This window comes from Periplaneta americana, chromosome 11, assembly GCF_040183065.1.
Source record: "Periplaneta americana isolate PAMFEO1 chromosome 11, P.americana_PAMFEO1_priV1, whole genome shotgun sequence".
NCBI lineage: Eukaryota > Metazoa > Arthropoda > Insecta > Blattodea > Blattidae > Periplaneta > Periplaneta americana.
The window spans coordinates 144,068,641-144,085,441 of NC_091127.1; the positions used below are offsets into that span (position 1 = coordinate 144,068,641).

The window sequence follows — 16,801 nt, forward strand, 5'->3', positions numbered from 1 at the left end:
TCTGTACGACAAAACGTTTTTCGAACACTGTACTAGGAAAGGTTTAGGAAAATGTGTTAACGGGATAACTGTGGGCTACAACCTCATATTACCCCAGAAGAATAAATCTTCTGAAAAGAAAAACGTATTGTACGATTGTTATAAAATTTATTGTATTTAAATATAGCTACATACAATCATACGCACATCAGAAGGATGAATGAGTGATTATGGGAATGGAAAAGTGGTGTCTAACCGTAGTAGGGGCGAGCAGCATAGCCCAGACCTCCGTATGCGAAGGGGGCAGCGACCTTAGCGACGGGGGCGGCTACATGAGCGAAGGGTGCGGCTACATGGGCAACGGGGGCGGCGACAGCAACCTTAGCGACGGGAGCAGCGAGGGGTGTCTTATGTACGACGGCGTTGAATCCGTTGACGGGATCAGCGGTGTACTCGACGGTGCGCACAGTGCCGTCGGGCTCCACAAGGCTGTAGCTGCCCTGGACGACGTCTCCGTCGCGAGATTCCTGCTGGCTCTTGGCGTCACCGGTCAGAGCGTCCTGGATGTCGTAAGCGTAGCTGTACTGAGGATGGGGATCGTAGTCGGTGTCGACGGCTACGGGAGCGATTGCCTTGGCAACGGGGGCGGCGTAAGCGCCATAAGCCAAGGGGGCGGCAGGTGCCACGACGGCGGGAGCGCCGAGGTATCCAGCTTGAGACACAGCCACAAGGGCGGCAAGAACGATGAGCTGCGAGCAAAAGATAAAATACTTAAACATCGGGAACAGATAGATGTTTCATTTATTGAAGTGAATGAGAGAGCAGACTGTTGCAGTTTGGCTTCTTTTATTTATTCAGAATATGTATTTTTCGGAGAGTATTGTTGAATGCAATAAGTAAATTTTACGTATCTTAGTTCATAATGGTAACATGGAGACGGATACCAAGTCCACAAAGCTTCTTCTAGATCAGACCTGCAGAACTCGCAAAGTAGGGGAACTATGACGTCAGCCTCACTCCACTTCTATTGGGGATGATCGAATTCCGCCCCGAGAATGAATGTTGATGCAGACGAGCGTAACTAGAACGCCGTAACCGCACAGGTAGAAAAGGTGGGTGGGATAAAAGAGGGGAGGAAAACAGTCGCTCTCAAGAGCTACAGTTCTGCAGGCCCGTTCTAGATTCTTGAAAACTTAATTTGAAATTCTTAACTTCATAATTATTATTCGTCTGTTATTCGGTCATTCGTTATGGCGTGAAACTAAATGCAGGCGTGCTCCTTAGCTTATAGTAAGAACCTTATGGCTAGCTCACTGTCCATCCGAGTGGTTATGTCAAAGGGTCATCGAAACAGGGGGAAATCACATTATAGTTACTTATTTAACCGGTCCCTTTTCTTTAAGTTATTTTAAACTGTTTTATGATATTAAATAGAAGTCAGATTCTGAAAATCAAATGTTTTCAGGAAATAGCTAGGACGCCAGCCACACAAGTCTTTACAGAGTGGCCAGCAGAAACAGTTGTGGGGGGGGGGGACCGAGATGCTACATACCCACTCGGGCGGATAGTAGCTGCGAGTGGAATTATAGCAAGGAAGTGAAGCTTTTCAGTGCGCTTTCTGTTTTCCCTCACGTGCAGGTAGGTTTTACGAGATAAAGAATGACCTATAAGGACAAATCGTTGTTGCTAAACCAAGCGATATCTTAATTAACAGAAACTTTTACGAAAGGGGGCGAAGTTCGATGTCCGGAATGTGTTCTGAAATTTGTTATAGACAAAGCTGTTTGGGGGCGGTGGGTTTTTTCTCAGTATCTTCATTATGGTTTGGTTGTTGTTTAGTCAACTGTCCGACGACAGGTCTCAACTTTAGAAGTAACACTATAAGGCATCACTCATGAGGAAACTAAGCCAGGAGATAATGAAGTGGAGTGGCCAGTTCCTTTCCCCCTCCATTGTATACATCGCCGACTAGTTACATGTTACACTAATCAGACTATTGATATTGTAATGGATATTTTTGGGGACTAAATTACGTAAAGTGATAGTGATAGTGACAAAAGTAGTTTCTGCAAGTGGAGAACTCTCATCTGCTGCTGTTGATGATGAACATTATGATTAGAAGGCGAAATTGGACGAAAAAGAATTAAAAGTAAGCTATCACGCGTCCTTGCAAGGGAATTTGGAACCGTGAGGAAGAATCCATGTGAGCTCCAGGCTTGTTGACCACCTGTCTCCGTTTTCCGCCGTTCCTTTGAAGTGACTTAAGCGAATTTTGAGGGGAGAAAACGGAGAATGTACGTAATCTAATACCTATCACATAACTCTGACCTCTTTCCGTTATGCTTTAAAGTAGGGATTCCGATAATAAATTACTCATAGCTCTTTTCGTAGTACTTTATGCAAAGATTCCGACAATAAATTACACATAGCTCTTTTCGTAGTACTTTATGGAAAGATTCCGATAATAAATTACACATAGCTCTTTTCGTAGTACTTTATGCAAAGATTCCGATAATAAATTACACATAGCTCTTTTCATAGTACTTTATGCAAAGATTCCGATAATAAATTTATAGGTCAATCCATGCTTCTCTCATCTTCAGTGATCCAAATTTAATGTAATATTCATTGTAATTAATCATCTTTATATAAGTGAATTTTTCGAAAGACGTATTATGGGGGACGACAACTGAAGTGCTATATTACGCACTAGGCTTTCTTCTACTGTCTAGATTCCGCTATATTTCGTGCTACTATAGAAAGAATTTGTTCGTCTTTGCATCAGTACATGGTTATATGCTATGGATTTGCGATATTTAAATTAATTTATTTGCGAATTCACATATGCAATAAATTTCAAAATCCTAACAAAGCTTCGCTTTTGCTATATAAGGAATCTTTTCCTAAACACTTTTGAATTTTCCGATTTTCACCTTGGTTCTAGATATTGGTGAGAAATATATTCAAATTCTATGCAGGTAAGAAGTCAAACGAATAATTAAGTTTTCTTAAAAATATATACACGTAGAGGCAGAATCATGGACCTGAACTTGACATTTAACGAAATTTTCTTTCGTTACGAGCTTTAGAATCCTCTTTTTGTGATTAATTCACGTGCGATCACGTCTTTTCTAGTTGGTAAAAGTAGCTACATGTAACACAGTCATTCGACACCTATCTCAATATAATGTACTACTAATTTAGAACGTGTGGGATTATGAGCCTACATGTTCCATATCCTTTCCTGATAATCTCACAGCTAAATAAATGTTGACCAAAATATATACAGAGTGGTTCACGAGAATTTACCGTCACTTACGGAGCTTATTTCTGAATTAATTCTGAGCGAAAAAGTCATATAAACATGTGTCCTAATCTCAGTATTTTCAGAGTTACATTAATTTGAGTTATTTGTATAATACCATTATTCTTTAGTTTTAAAGGTAAAATAATATCACAGGAAAAGAATGAACTATTTAGGAGTATCATTTCTTTAATTAGCTAGTATTCTCAAGCTGAAAATGTTTTGTGAATTCCGTAATTGCTTCGTACAGAATTTTTTTTTTCGATTTTTAACTACAAAATTACATTTTTTACGCATTTATCACACAATTGTTACTAATCACGCCACTCTTGTAAATTCTTCAAGCCTGTGCATTAGGATACATAATTAAACTATAAAGACTCAAGTTCCTAAAGTCGTATGATTTGTAACAATTTTTGTGATAAGTGCGTAAGAATAATGTAACTTTTAGTTAAAAATTGAAACACAAACTCTGTACAAAGCAATTAACAACATATTTTTAGCTTCAGAATACTAGCCAATTAAAGAAATTATACTTCTGAATAGTTCATTCTTTATTTGTAATATTCTTTTACCTTTAAAACTAAAGGAAAAAGGCATTATACTAACAACTTCAAATTAATGTAACTCTGAAAATATTGAGATTAGGATAAATGCTTATATGACATTTTTTTGCTCAGCCGGTAAATCCTCGTGAATCACCCTGTATATGAGCAATCAACCAGCTAAGCTGTATTTTCCATCGGTAATATTGTAGAAATGTCGCACCAAACTGAACACTCATGTATTTGTTGTGTGATCTCGTAAATCAACACAGACGAATGCAGGCTGAATCTGATTTGTTACTGGCCGCAAAGATTACCACTGAGTCGCCAGCTTAATGGATTTAAGTAAATAAATGTGTTTGGGTGATCATATTTGACTAAACATTATCACCTACTGGTTTTCAACTAGAGAAATTTTATTCATGTTCTGTTATCGGTAGATCCTTGAAATCTGTGAAATGCTACTTCGAGTAGATTTCTCTCATACTTAGTTTATATTACCCTTCACATGCACGAATATCGTTATATCATGGACCTAGTGTAATAATTTATTTTGAACTTAAATAGGCCCTACTCATTAAATTAAAATCTAGGATACATATTGTTTCTCATCCTCGCGATATAGAAGAAATATGTATCATGGACACTTCAGCAATGACTAATAAAATAGCTCTTATAAGCAGCATACTTTCTGGACAAAAATAAATGTTATAATAAACTAATGGCCTCTTAACTTTTCAGAAAGCGAATACAGCTATTGCGAAAACGGAGATTTAAATTTGAAGAGTAATAAATTTATATGTTTGAATGACACTTCAAGAGCACTACTTTAAAATATATTAGAGAAAACATTCTTAATATTCACTGACGAAATAGTAATTCCGATATCGATCTGAGCCTATTGCTGTCAGACATGGATTGTAAATGTGTTTTATAAGGGCTACCCGAGGCTATTAGATGAGAAGTATAATGCAGTAAGGAATGAATTAAGAGTCTAAAGTTTTTGTGACTTAATTAGGGATATAGACCCAACTGAAATGAGCGCATAATAAGAATGAAAAGAAAAACTTAAAAAAAAAAAATTGTAATGATTTTAAATCCGAAGGAGAAATAACGATTTAAACTTTAGCAAAAGTTGTAATGATAGTTTAGAACCAGGAGAAACTCTTGAGCCTCATCCGTCAGGATGATGATGATGATGATGATGATGATGATGATGATGATGATGATGATGATGATGATGATGGCATATAAGTTTTTGTTCTAAAATAATTGAACGGAGTTCCGCAATAAGAGACCAACCGCCAAAAACCTGTTTTCGAGATACTGACCATTGAAATAAATCTGGTTTTTATTAAACAATTTATGCAAGAAGTATTGTAACATTAATATTATTACAGAAAATAGCACAAATAATACTAAAAAAAGGCTAACTGATTTTTAATAATAGACTAGCGGTTGATTTAATATTGCAAAGCAAAATCTATACTAATAATAAATCTGTAGCCGAAATTTTTCTGGTAATTTTCGATTTTCCAAAAATAATTGGTCCTAACATATATAATTAACCGCCCTGAAACCGAAAATCGCTGTTTTGAAATTTTTGTATGTCTGTCTGTCTGGATGTTTGTTACCTTTTCACGTGATAATGGCTGAACCGATTTATATGAAAATTGGAATATAAATTACGTTCGTTGTAACTTAGAATTTAGGCTATATGGCATTCAAAATATTTTATTTAAACGGGGGATTATAAGGGGCTTGAATTAAATAAATCGAAATATCTCCCTTATTATTAATTTTCATGAAAAATATTACATAACAAAAGTTTCTTTAAAAATAATTTCCGATAAGTTTTATTCCATGCAAAATTTTGATAGGACTGATATTTAATGAGATAAATGAGTTTCAAAATTTCAATAACAACGCCATCTAAGGCGGTGTAATGAAATAAAAAACAAATGACTTCGTCTATAAGGGGCCTTTGACAAACAATCGAAAGCTATAAAACATAGCCTACAGAGAATGTTTCTGTGTTTGTATGAAGTAATATCGGAAGCTAAATTAACCGATTTGTATAATTAATTATTAATTCACCATTGCAAAGTGTAGTTTCTCTAGATGGGCATAATGCTATAATGTTATTACAGTAACTTCTGAGTGAATCGAGGACAGGTAAGATTAAAATAGCTTCTTATGCACAGAAAACTTGATAGGCATTCGTTTCATGTATTTCCTAAAATAATTTTTATGACCAAATGAGTTGTCTCTGGATCAAATTGATCGCATTTTAATTTGTTTAATACAATTTAAATTAAGCAACATAATAAACGATTTATCCTTCTATCAAACACGAATGTTCCCTGGATCAAATGTCCTATTTTATTATGTAATTACTTTATATTTATTTCTAACGGGTGCAGCGGAGCTCACGGGTACGGCTAGTGAATAAATAAATTTTATGCAATAAACGAATTTTGCTTATAAATAGCAGCAAAATGCTGATATCGCATTCTTGATTTTTTCCCGAGTTAAATAATCCAGTTAACAACAGGTTATTTTGTGCAAATATCTCAATTTTTTTCAAATTGTCGGTTGGTCTATTGTTGCGTAACGCCGTCCAATTGCAGTTTGACAAAACTAGCTCTGACACTGGAAGTAAGAAACTTTCTCGATTCGCCGCCTCCACGTTGCAGTATTTCACGGTATCACTGTATTCTCACCTTGAAAGCCATGACGGTGGTGCTGATGGTGAACTGTGAGTAGCCCTGTGGCGCGCCCGTTGCTTATATAGCCCAGGCTTTTGTCCGGCGCTGACCACGCCTTGGGTCACACGCACTTGTTCTGTCACCTCATTTGGCAACAGGTATCTGCCAACAGTAGTATTTTCGCAATTTTTAATATCGCATTATGTGTGAAGTGTTTCGGAACCTCTGAAATATTTTACTCAAATTTTTTTTTGCAATATCGTATTTTTGGAAATACTACCGTTTCGTGGGACTGTCGTGTTAAATGTTTTATTATTGACTGGAATTTTTAGACACTTAGAAAACTAACTTTTTGTGACACCTATAATAGCCTTGAATTTATAAAAATAGACATTAAACATAGATTTAGGTACGTAAAATTACAATTTCAAGCAGCTAAAAATACTATTTAATGCAGCTAAGATGTAATTTTATCCACACGGAATATAATACCGGTAACTATAAAAATGTAATTAATTAAAAAAAACTCTGTTTTTGTAAGTCTTATATTATGAATACCTGTATGTAATTTTTAATGAATTCATCGACCTCATTGCTCTAAAGCTGCTAATACATAAGTGCTCATATTACAATTAAATTAATTAATTTACCAATGAATTTACAATTAACACATTATTCATAATTGGCATTGAAATGCATAACGTCTTTCTCTATTGTGAAACTTTGCCTTTTCTTTTTGTAAGAGAAAATGATACGGAAGCAATGGATGCATATTTAAATCTAGCAATATTTCCCATATGATGAAAGATGAGTGGAAAGGAGAAAAATCCTCTCCGGCACCGGGATCTGAACCCGGGTTTTCTCCTCTACGTGCTGACGCTCTATCCACTAAGCCACACCGGATTCCCATCCCGATGTCGGATCAAATCCTCTCAGTTTAAGTTCCACCTCTTGGCCTATCCTCATGCACTGCGTCATAGATGTATGACAGTGGCACAATGTCCACACATGCGCAGAGGTGCACTCGTTAAGAGTGATTAAGTGGCCGGGATCCGACGAAATAAGGCCGTCTTAAATCACGATGTGATTATTTTTCGCATATCATATATTATTATGATGTACCGAAGTACATATGAAATTTCCAAGCAGATATTCTGAGAGTATTCGTTCCGACATCGGGATGGCAATCCGGTGTGGCTTAGTGGATAGAGCTTCAGCACGTAGAGATGAAAACCCCGGTTCAAATCCCGGTGCCGGAGAGAATTTTTCTCCATTCCACTCATCTTTCATCATATGATGACGCAGAATATCTGCATGGAAATATCATATGATTCTCACTGTCTGCTCAAGTGCTCAACAAAACAGACACCTTCCAGGAATTTCTTCATTTCTACAACCAAACTATTACAGGATATTTGAACCAAACCCACCCCATGACATTCAAAACTTCTTCTTTCACTGCTACACGAAAATTTAAAAATATGTAAGTAACAAGTAGAAATAGGCAATTATAGATTCTCAAACCTTAAAAATAGGTCTCAATGGGCAAAATAGACATTTTTAGGCAACATACTTTCAAACGTTCATATTTTTATAAAATGTGAAGATATTTAGCTAGTTTTAGTTTATCCATACAAAATAAGGGATTTAACATAAAATCCGAGGTCTAGATTAAATAGGGGTTTTCAATTTTTTATTTTGTTATAGGGAGTATTTTTTTAATTTCTTGGTGTCATACTTAGAAAAAAAGTACAATCTTTCGAAACATTTTTCCGTTCGTTATTATTTTTTTTTGTCATTACCCATTGATTGATATATTGTGACCAAATTCTGTACACAATCTTTTTTGTGGATTTATTTTATAAAAACAACATCAATTTGTAGCTTCCTCTGTAAAAGGAAACAGCAAATAAATTCTAAATTATTATTATTTTTTATGTCTGACAACACTTTATGTAGTTTTATTATTAGGCAAGTTCTAATTTAAAATCGAATTGGGCCTATACTTAGACCTATATCTGGCTTATTTCGTTAAAGTTATAATGGACAATACAATTATGAAGAAAACATTCTCCAAGTATTTCTGTCTCGTCAAGCGACCTAGTACCTTCTCAACGAATACAGGCAGAGGCATCTTGCCTGGCTCCAGATATCCGAAACAAATTATAATTATAGATCATCAGGAAAGTGATTTCTGGCACGATCTCGGAAACAATGACGTCAGTCTTTTGACACCGTATTGAATCACAGGTTCTAATTTTGTTTTGCTTGTTTACCACGGAATCATATTTTTCGTCAAGTATAAGTAGCGATTGTGGTTTAAGAAGGACGTTAAATAAAGAATGATTCCTTACCGGCTTAAGGTACTTTGCTGTTTTTAATAAGATTTTCTCAATCATTCATAGTTTTCTCTTCTTGCAGTGGGAATCTTATTGTCATAATTAGGGACCGTATGCAGGCCCAGTCAGTTTCTGTCAGATGCGTTTCCAATTCACTGTGGGCTAAAGCAAGGAGATGCACTATCACCTTTACTTTTTAACTTTGCTCTAGAGTATGCCATTAGGAAAGTCCAGGATAACAGAGAGGATTTGGAATTGAACGGGTTACATCAGCTGCTTGTCTATGCGGATGACGTGAATATGTTAGGAGAAAATCCACAAACGATTAGAGAAAACACGGGAATTTTACTGGAAGCAAGTAAAGCGATAGGTTTGGAAGTAAATCCCAAAAAGACAAAGTACGCCTATATGATTATGTCTCGTGACGAGAATATTGTAGGAAATGGAAATATAAAAATTGGAAATTTATCCTTTGAAGAAGTGGAAAAATTCAAATACCTGGAAGCAACAGTAACAAATATAAATGATACTCGGGAGGAAATTAAACACAGAATAAATATGGGAAATGCGTGTTATTATTCGGTTGAGAAGTTTTTATCATCCAGTCTGCTGTCAAAATATCTGAAAGTTAGAATTCATAAAACAGTTATATTACCGGTTGTTCTTTATGGTTGTGAAACTTGGACTCTCACTTTGAGAGAGGAACATAGGTTAAGGGTGTTTAAGAATAACGTGCTTAGGAAAATATTTAGGGCTAAAAGGGATGAATTTCAGGAGAATGGAGAAAGTTACACAACGCAGAACTGCACGCATTGTATTCTTCACCTGACATAATTAGGAACATTAAATCCAGACGTTTGAGATGGGCAGGGCATGTAGCACGTATGGGCGAATCCAGAAATGCATATAGAGTGTTAGTTGGGAGGCCAGAGGGAAGGCCGAGACGTAGATGGGAAGATAATATTAAAATGGATTTGAGGGAGGTGGGATATGATGACAGAGACTGGATTGATCTTGCTCAGAATAGGGACTAATGGCGGGCTTATGTGAGGGCGGCAATGAACCTTCGGGTTTGTTAAAAGCCAGTAAGTAAGTAAGTATGCAGGCCCATAGTGTATGGAAGTAAGGTTAGTTGTACAGCGTCGATAAATAATCGAGTAAAAAAAAAAGGTATAAATTGGCGAGCATTGACATGAAATAGAGAAGCCTGGCAGAAACTTCAAAGGAAGGCTGTTGCCCAAAGAGGGCGGTTGTGCCTCTGATTTTATTATTATTATTATTATTATTATTATTATTATTATTATTATTATCAGTTGTACTGTGTTATTGAACTATTACAGAGAAAATACCTCTAGGTACGTTACTTTAGTTACGCAGGAAAATCGGCACAAGTATTGAGCTAGCTAGTCGAAGATCAAATACATTTCACGACAACTTGTGATGTCAGAACGGCAACTGGGCGAAAATTATCTATCGAGGCAACGACCTTCACTCGCTTTCTTACGACATCCAAATTCTAGTAAAGAGCAAATTTAACATGTACGGTAATCGAAATCTCATAATCTAGAAAACATTCTTCACTTCGTAAAAGAACACTATTCTGTTGTGCTGTGTAGGATAAATGAATCCTTTAGGGGGAGAATCGGGTAGTATCGGACAGTGAGTTTCTTTCATCTACCACACGATGATAGTACCTGATTGACATGGTTACGTTTCTGTGATGTCGCATAGAGAAACGTAACCATGTCATTCAGGTACTACCGTATGGTGGTAGATGAAAGAAACGCACTGTCCGATATTACCCGATGTCCGATACTACCCGACTCTCCCCTATACTTGTTCAGAAATGGAACTCATTTATTGCACCTTTGTAGAACAATCTCTGGAAATAGAATTCGATTTGTATTATTGCATTATATTGCGTTGTGAATCTTCTTCTTCTTCTTCTTCTTCTTCTTCTTCTTCTTCTTCTTCTTCTTCTTCTTCTTCTTCTTCCAATGTAATCTTGTTGCCTGTGCGTCTATTTGCAATTGGATATTTGTCCCTAGTTATTTTTACTATTGCCATTTGTCTTTCGGCTTAGTTGTGAATAAAATACGAACGAATTATTGAAAGAATGGATGTGTATGTATGTATGTATGTATGTATGTATGTATGTATGTATGTATGTATGTATGTATGTATGTATGTATGTATGTATAATATACGTTGTTGGCGATTTTATTTATTTATTTGTTTATTTATTTATTCATTTATTCATTTATTTATTCATTTATTTATTTATTCACTCATTTATTTATTTATTCACTTATTTATTCATTTATTTATTTATTTACTAGCCGTGCCCGTGCGCTCCGCTGCACCCGTTAGAAATAAATATAAAGTAATTAAATAATTAAAATAGGACGTTTGATCCAGGGAACATTCGTGTTTGATAGAAGGATAAATCGTTTAATATGTTACTTAATTTAAATTGTATTTATATAATTAAAATGCGATCATTTTGGTCCAGAGAGCACTCATTTGGTGCAATGACAATTCCTTTAACATGTTTCTTATTTGTTATTACATGCAACCATAGTTTAATGAAGATTGACGTATAATTTAGTTTTAATGCGTAAACTTTATATTACTTGCTATATGTTTCCATTGAATTATGGTAATAACTTAATTTTAACCATTGTTTTCTACGTATTCAGTAAATGGCGCTTGGCCCACTATGGTTCTGAACCCTTCAAATAACTTAAATAGTGATACAGCATATATAATGATATGTGATTATATTTCTTTCTTTCGAAAATGTAAGAATTCACGATCTCCTATGTACCATTGCCATGGAATGAATAAATGTGTTTTTTCTTCGTACTTAAATTTTTATATTTTGCACATAGGAGTTACTGCAGGAACAACAACGCTATAATCTGAGGCGGCGGCAAAAATGTATTGTATTGTTATTTTAAAAGTCTTGTATATCCTTAAATATTAGTCTTATCAAAATTTGCATGGAATAAAACTTATCGGAAATAATTTTTAAAGAAACTTTTTTTTATGTAACATTTTTCACAGAAAGCAATAATAAGCGAGATATTTCGATTTATTTAATTCAGGCTCCTTTAAGTAAAGTATTTTGAATGCCATATAGCCTAATTTATTTAATTCAGGCCTCTTTAAGTAAAGTATTTTGAATGCCATATAGCCTAAAATCTAAGTTACAACGAACTTAATTTATATTTCAATTTTCATCGAAATCCGTTCAGCCATTATCGCGTGAAAGGGTAACAAACGTTCAGACAGACAGAGAGACAGACAGACATACAAATAAAAATGAAAATAAAAGCGATTTTCGGTCTCATGATGAATAATTATACATGTTAACACCAATTATGTATGGAAAATCGAAAATTACCAGAAAAATTTTGGCTACAGATTTATTATTAGTATAGATTAATTAATTAATTAATTAATTCATTCATTCGTTCATTCATTTTCCAATGAATAGCTGAACTCAAAGTACCTGCCTTAGTTAACCTGTTGCATAGTGTTTTCAAAATAATATCCTTGTAAAAAGTTAGCCAAACTGCAAACAATGAAGCTTGTGAAAACTTCTTGAGGCTAAGGAGTGGCAACCAAGGCAGTTTTACCACAAAATGTCACATAGATTAGGACAGAAAACAAGTTCAAGAGAAAATCCATCAGATTGAAACTGCAAAAGGAAAGAGGTCAATCCCCCAAGTGCGACCTTCAGCTGGGCACGATGTCCGCTAAGTGCGGTTACACCTCTGTTATTATTTGACATAAAAACCGACATTTATGTGCAAACCTACCAGTAATATCGGGCGTGGAGAATGGCCAGTCGAGCAGCACATTCTGTCCACAATACATAGGCCTACATGGCGCTATAAGAAGCAAAGTAATTAATATTGTCATGCTCACAGTTTCAGACTTTGCTGTGTAGAGAATAAATCTGAAACAGAGCGAGGTGGTTCAGTGGTAACGCACTACACTCGCTTTCGGAAGATCCCGGGTTCAAATCCTGTTGCCGGGCAATCTGAATGAAGTTTTTCATGGTTTTGCTCAGTCACAAATGCAAATGTCGGCATGAAAATTTGCATACCATGCTTCATCACTGCCTTAATCACCACTTGATCACCATTATCTTAATCATTAATAAAATTGAAATCAGTTTAAATGTAAACAAGGTAAAGTCATATATAATATGCGATAATAGAAACAATCACTGCAATAGTGTACTGCCTATTGATGTACCCAAACATCCTACACAGGCATTTATATCCTCTCTCTGTACAATCTTCCAAAACAAGACTAAACAACAAATACACTAGTAAAAACAGAAAGTTTCACTCTTCAAGATACCTAGTAATCTAATTTTGTACTATTTCATCAGACGAAGTTAATCTCCAAAAACACTTGTTCATAATTCTATTATCCTCATGACGGTACAATTGTAGTTGTAATTATTAACCTAAGACATTAGTTTCACTGGGTTAGTTGTTTTTTTTTGTAAGGAGTGCAAAGGCTAATTGGGATGTCCCGGTCTCTGATCGGGTCAAAAACTCTGATAGAACTGATACTCCCTCTGTTCCAAAATATGGTATAGAAAAATGTCATTTATTCCGTTCCGAAATATGGTATACATTTGTTAAAGTTCTCAGCAATATATTGTAACTTTAGTCCATCTTGTAGATACTTATTTGTATGAGAAATTAACATAAGAAAAACTAATAAATAAAGTACATTTCATTCTATGTGAAATTAATGAAGGAAAAAAACAAGCATTGTTTTGAGAGAGACAAATTAACATAAAAACTGCAATAAATTACAACCCGTTTTTGTACGACTATTGTGGCTTAGATGTCCTGTTCAAAGTTGATTGGGTTGGTGTTACATTTTCTGCAACAGGAACACCACAGCAGGTGCCCATTTGCTTTCTGTCCATAATGAACTATTTAAAATATTATAGTTTGGTGAAATACAGAAGACTAGAAACATTCACAACTGCACTGTCTGATAGTCCCTTCAATACTGAACAGAATACCACGCAGCGAAACATTTCGTGCGCTCATGCGCAACAATTAAACTTGTTTTCTTTGTTACTATACCATATTTTGGAACGGAGGGAGTAGAATTCTTCTTATTGTTGAACTTTATTCTGTAAAGACTGCTGTTCAATATTTTATTATTCCCTGAGAAGAAGCTTTTCAGATGTAAATTACTTTGAGAGACGTTAATTTGCTGTGTTATAGTCTATATAGGATACTTACCGTGTTGTGTACGAAAATACTTTCAGTAACGCGATGTCACTGGTTCTGTCTTAAGACCTATATCTGATAATATTAAACCAATAAGAAGAATTAACTTGGAGACAGTTTTCTCTCCACGTGTAGTAATACTGTTCATGTATCCTCTTTTTTTATAATTTGACTAACAATAAAGTATTAAAGAACAAATAAGATAATTGTATATTTGAAAATATCATCTACTCATAATCATTACACGAAAGATAAATTCAAGCAGGCATATCGTTCGTCAGAATCAGTCAATGGCAGCACTTTGACCTGGTGAAAAATGTTAAATAGTTCGTGAGGTATTATTCAGTAAAGTCTTTTATTAACAAAATCAGAGTTTTTCTTTTATAACACTACTGACGAAGGATACAATACGCTTTTGTGGTCATCGGATGATGTGTTTGTCATTGCTTCGTCAACTATCCGAATACAGGTTTGAACCCCATTAGTGACAACAATAAGGCAGGCCGCATAAGGCAACTAAGCCAGGAGATGAGGTAGAGTGGCCAATTTCTTCCCGCCTCCATTGCATAAATCGCTGACATTAACTAATCAAACTTCAGAAGATGGCTATTATAAATGTAAAACATGTACAGCGATGCCAAATTATACAAGATAGCCGAATTTTTGGTTGCGAAAGCTGCTGTCTGCCTTTTTTTTTAGCGTGCTTGTATTTTTTTTACTACTTTCGCCAGGTCAGACGTGAGACTGGCAGAGGAATAGTCTTGAGTTGAAGATCCGTTAATTTATTCGTTTTATATATTCATATATTGATATTATGTTTGTATATTTTCATTTATTTCTGTAACTTATTCGTAGTCATACAAGACAGTAATGAAGGAAGGATTTTAATGCAGTGCCTTTCTGTGAACGATACTATTTCAACATTATTTTGTCGGAAATCATTAAACTTTTTATGATTACTGTTAAGTAGTTATAGCTACTAGACCTAAGCCAAATTGATGGCACATCCATATTCGCCTCTATGATGAAGTCAACTCGAAAGCAATCGCTGCCTCTTAACACAGCTATTTCTCCGAACAGAAGAAAACTGTGACTATTGAGTGGTTGAAAGTTCAATGTTATACGCATTAGAAACGTGTCTTAGAATGTACATGCGAGATATGAATAATGATGTTGAGGTATCTGTTTGCAATAGATCATTGCATTGTGCAAAGTGACAATGGTTATTTTCCTTTGTTATTTTCGACATAATATACAGGGTTATTCATAAAGTTCTCCCCCGGTTTATGCAGGTAATTCCTGAGGTTATTTGGAACCAAAAATGTAAATAAATTAATGAGATCACATCCATAATTACGCAGTTACGGTTATTTGAAAACGGCAAAAAAAAAACTTTTATTTCAGGATTTCACTAACAAATATTCAAAAAAATAATAATTAAAATACAAACAATTTAGTGTTTATGTACTAGTCTCTTTCATTCGGATTGGATTTAAATCACATTTCCGAAAAATACCTCCCTGAATCTCAAGGCAACGGTCCGCACGGGTGTGAACCTCACGTGTAGCATTTCGTAGATTCACACGTTTGTTCCTTATCGTTGCCGCGGTATCCAGAATGTGTTGAAAGCAACTCTTCGCATGTTTATACCTTAACCTGATACACGATGTCTTTCACCCACCTTCAGATGCACGTGCAAGTAGTTATGGCAACAAACATGCCTAGCGCTCCATTCACTATGACGCGTTTCGAAAATGTGTTGTAACTCCGTAATTATGTATATGATCCCATTAATTTATTTAAATTTTTTGTTCCAAATAACCTCTGGAATCACCTCCATAAACCGGGGGAGATCTCCGTGAATCAACCTGTGTAAAGATGTTCGTAGGTTACGGCTATTGTTCAAAACGTTGAAAGTATGAAAGTAAAAGGAAGGTGAACTCAAAATTGGGAGCTCTCCATTATCAGTTTTATGTCTAGACACTGAACTACCACTGTGATTTGATGGATGTCCATCCATCCATATGGCGCTACAGCCTCTACTGGGCCTTGGCCTCCTTTAGAAGTCGCCTCTATTCTTCTCTGTCTCCAGCCTGATGTCTCCATCCCCGTACTCCCAACAGTTCTCTTGTGTCCTTTTGGACTGCATCCTCCCATCTTGCTTTTGATCGGCTTACTGATCTGGTGTTATAAAATTTCCCATTTATTATCTTCCTGGTATTCTTCCTTCATCTATTCTTACAACATGACTTGCCCATCTTATTCTTCTGATTTTTATGTCATCGACTATATTTATGTCCCTGTACAAATCGTATAGTTCCTTGTTGTATTTTAGATGCCAGCGTCCATTATCTAGTATTGGTCCATAAATCCTTCTCAGGACTTTCCTTTCGAATGCATTGAGTGTTTCTTCCAATGTTTGCGTCAATGTCCAAGTATCACATCCATAATATAGAACGGTTTTTTTTAAGGTTTTTATAAAACTGTATTTTATTATTTCTGTGGATATTTTTACATCTAAATATAGTTTGGAGCGAATAATATGCTCTGTTTGCTGATAATATTCTGGCTTTTATTTCCTCTGTTTCGTCATTAGTATTAATTAATTATTGTTCCAAGGTATTTGAAACTTTGACAGTTTCTATATCATGATCGT

The 16,801-nt window shown here is 35.4% G+C and overlaps 2 protein-coding genes across 3 annotated transcripts in view; one reads left to right on the plus strand and one right to left on the minus strand.

Moving 5' to 3' along the window:
* Positions 1-16,801, plus strand: part of LOC138709386 (neurobeachin-like protein 1) — a 686,489-nt gene that overhangs the window by 448,869 nt on the left and 220,819 nt on the right. The gene's annotated exons all lie outside the window — the stretch shown is intronic.
* On the minus strand, positions 128-6,640 carry LOC138709404 (larval cuticle protein A2B-like). Its single transcript, XM_069840144.1, has 2 exons — positions 6,552-6,640; positions 128-728 (listed from the first exon to the last, which is right to left on the minus strand). The coding sequence occupies exons 1-2, from the start codon at positions 6,561-6,563 to the stop codon at positions 231-233; spliced, it is 510 nt and encodes a 169-aa protein (XP_069696245.1). The 5' UTR covers positions 6,564-6,640; the 3' UTR covers positions 128-230.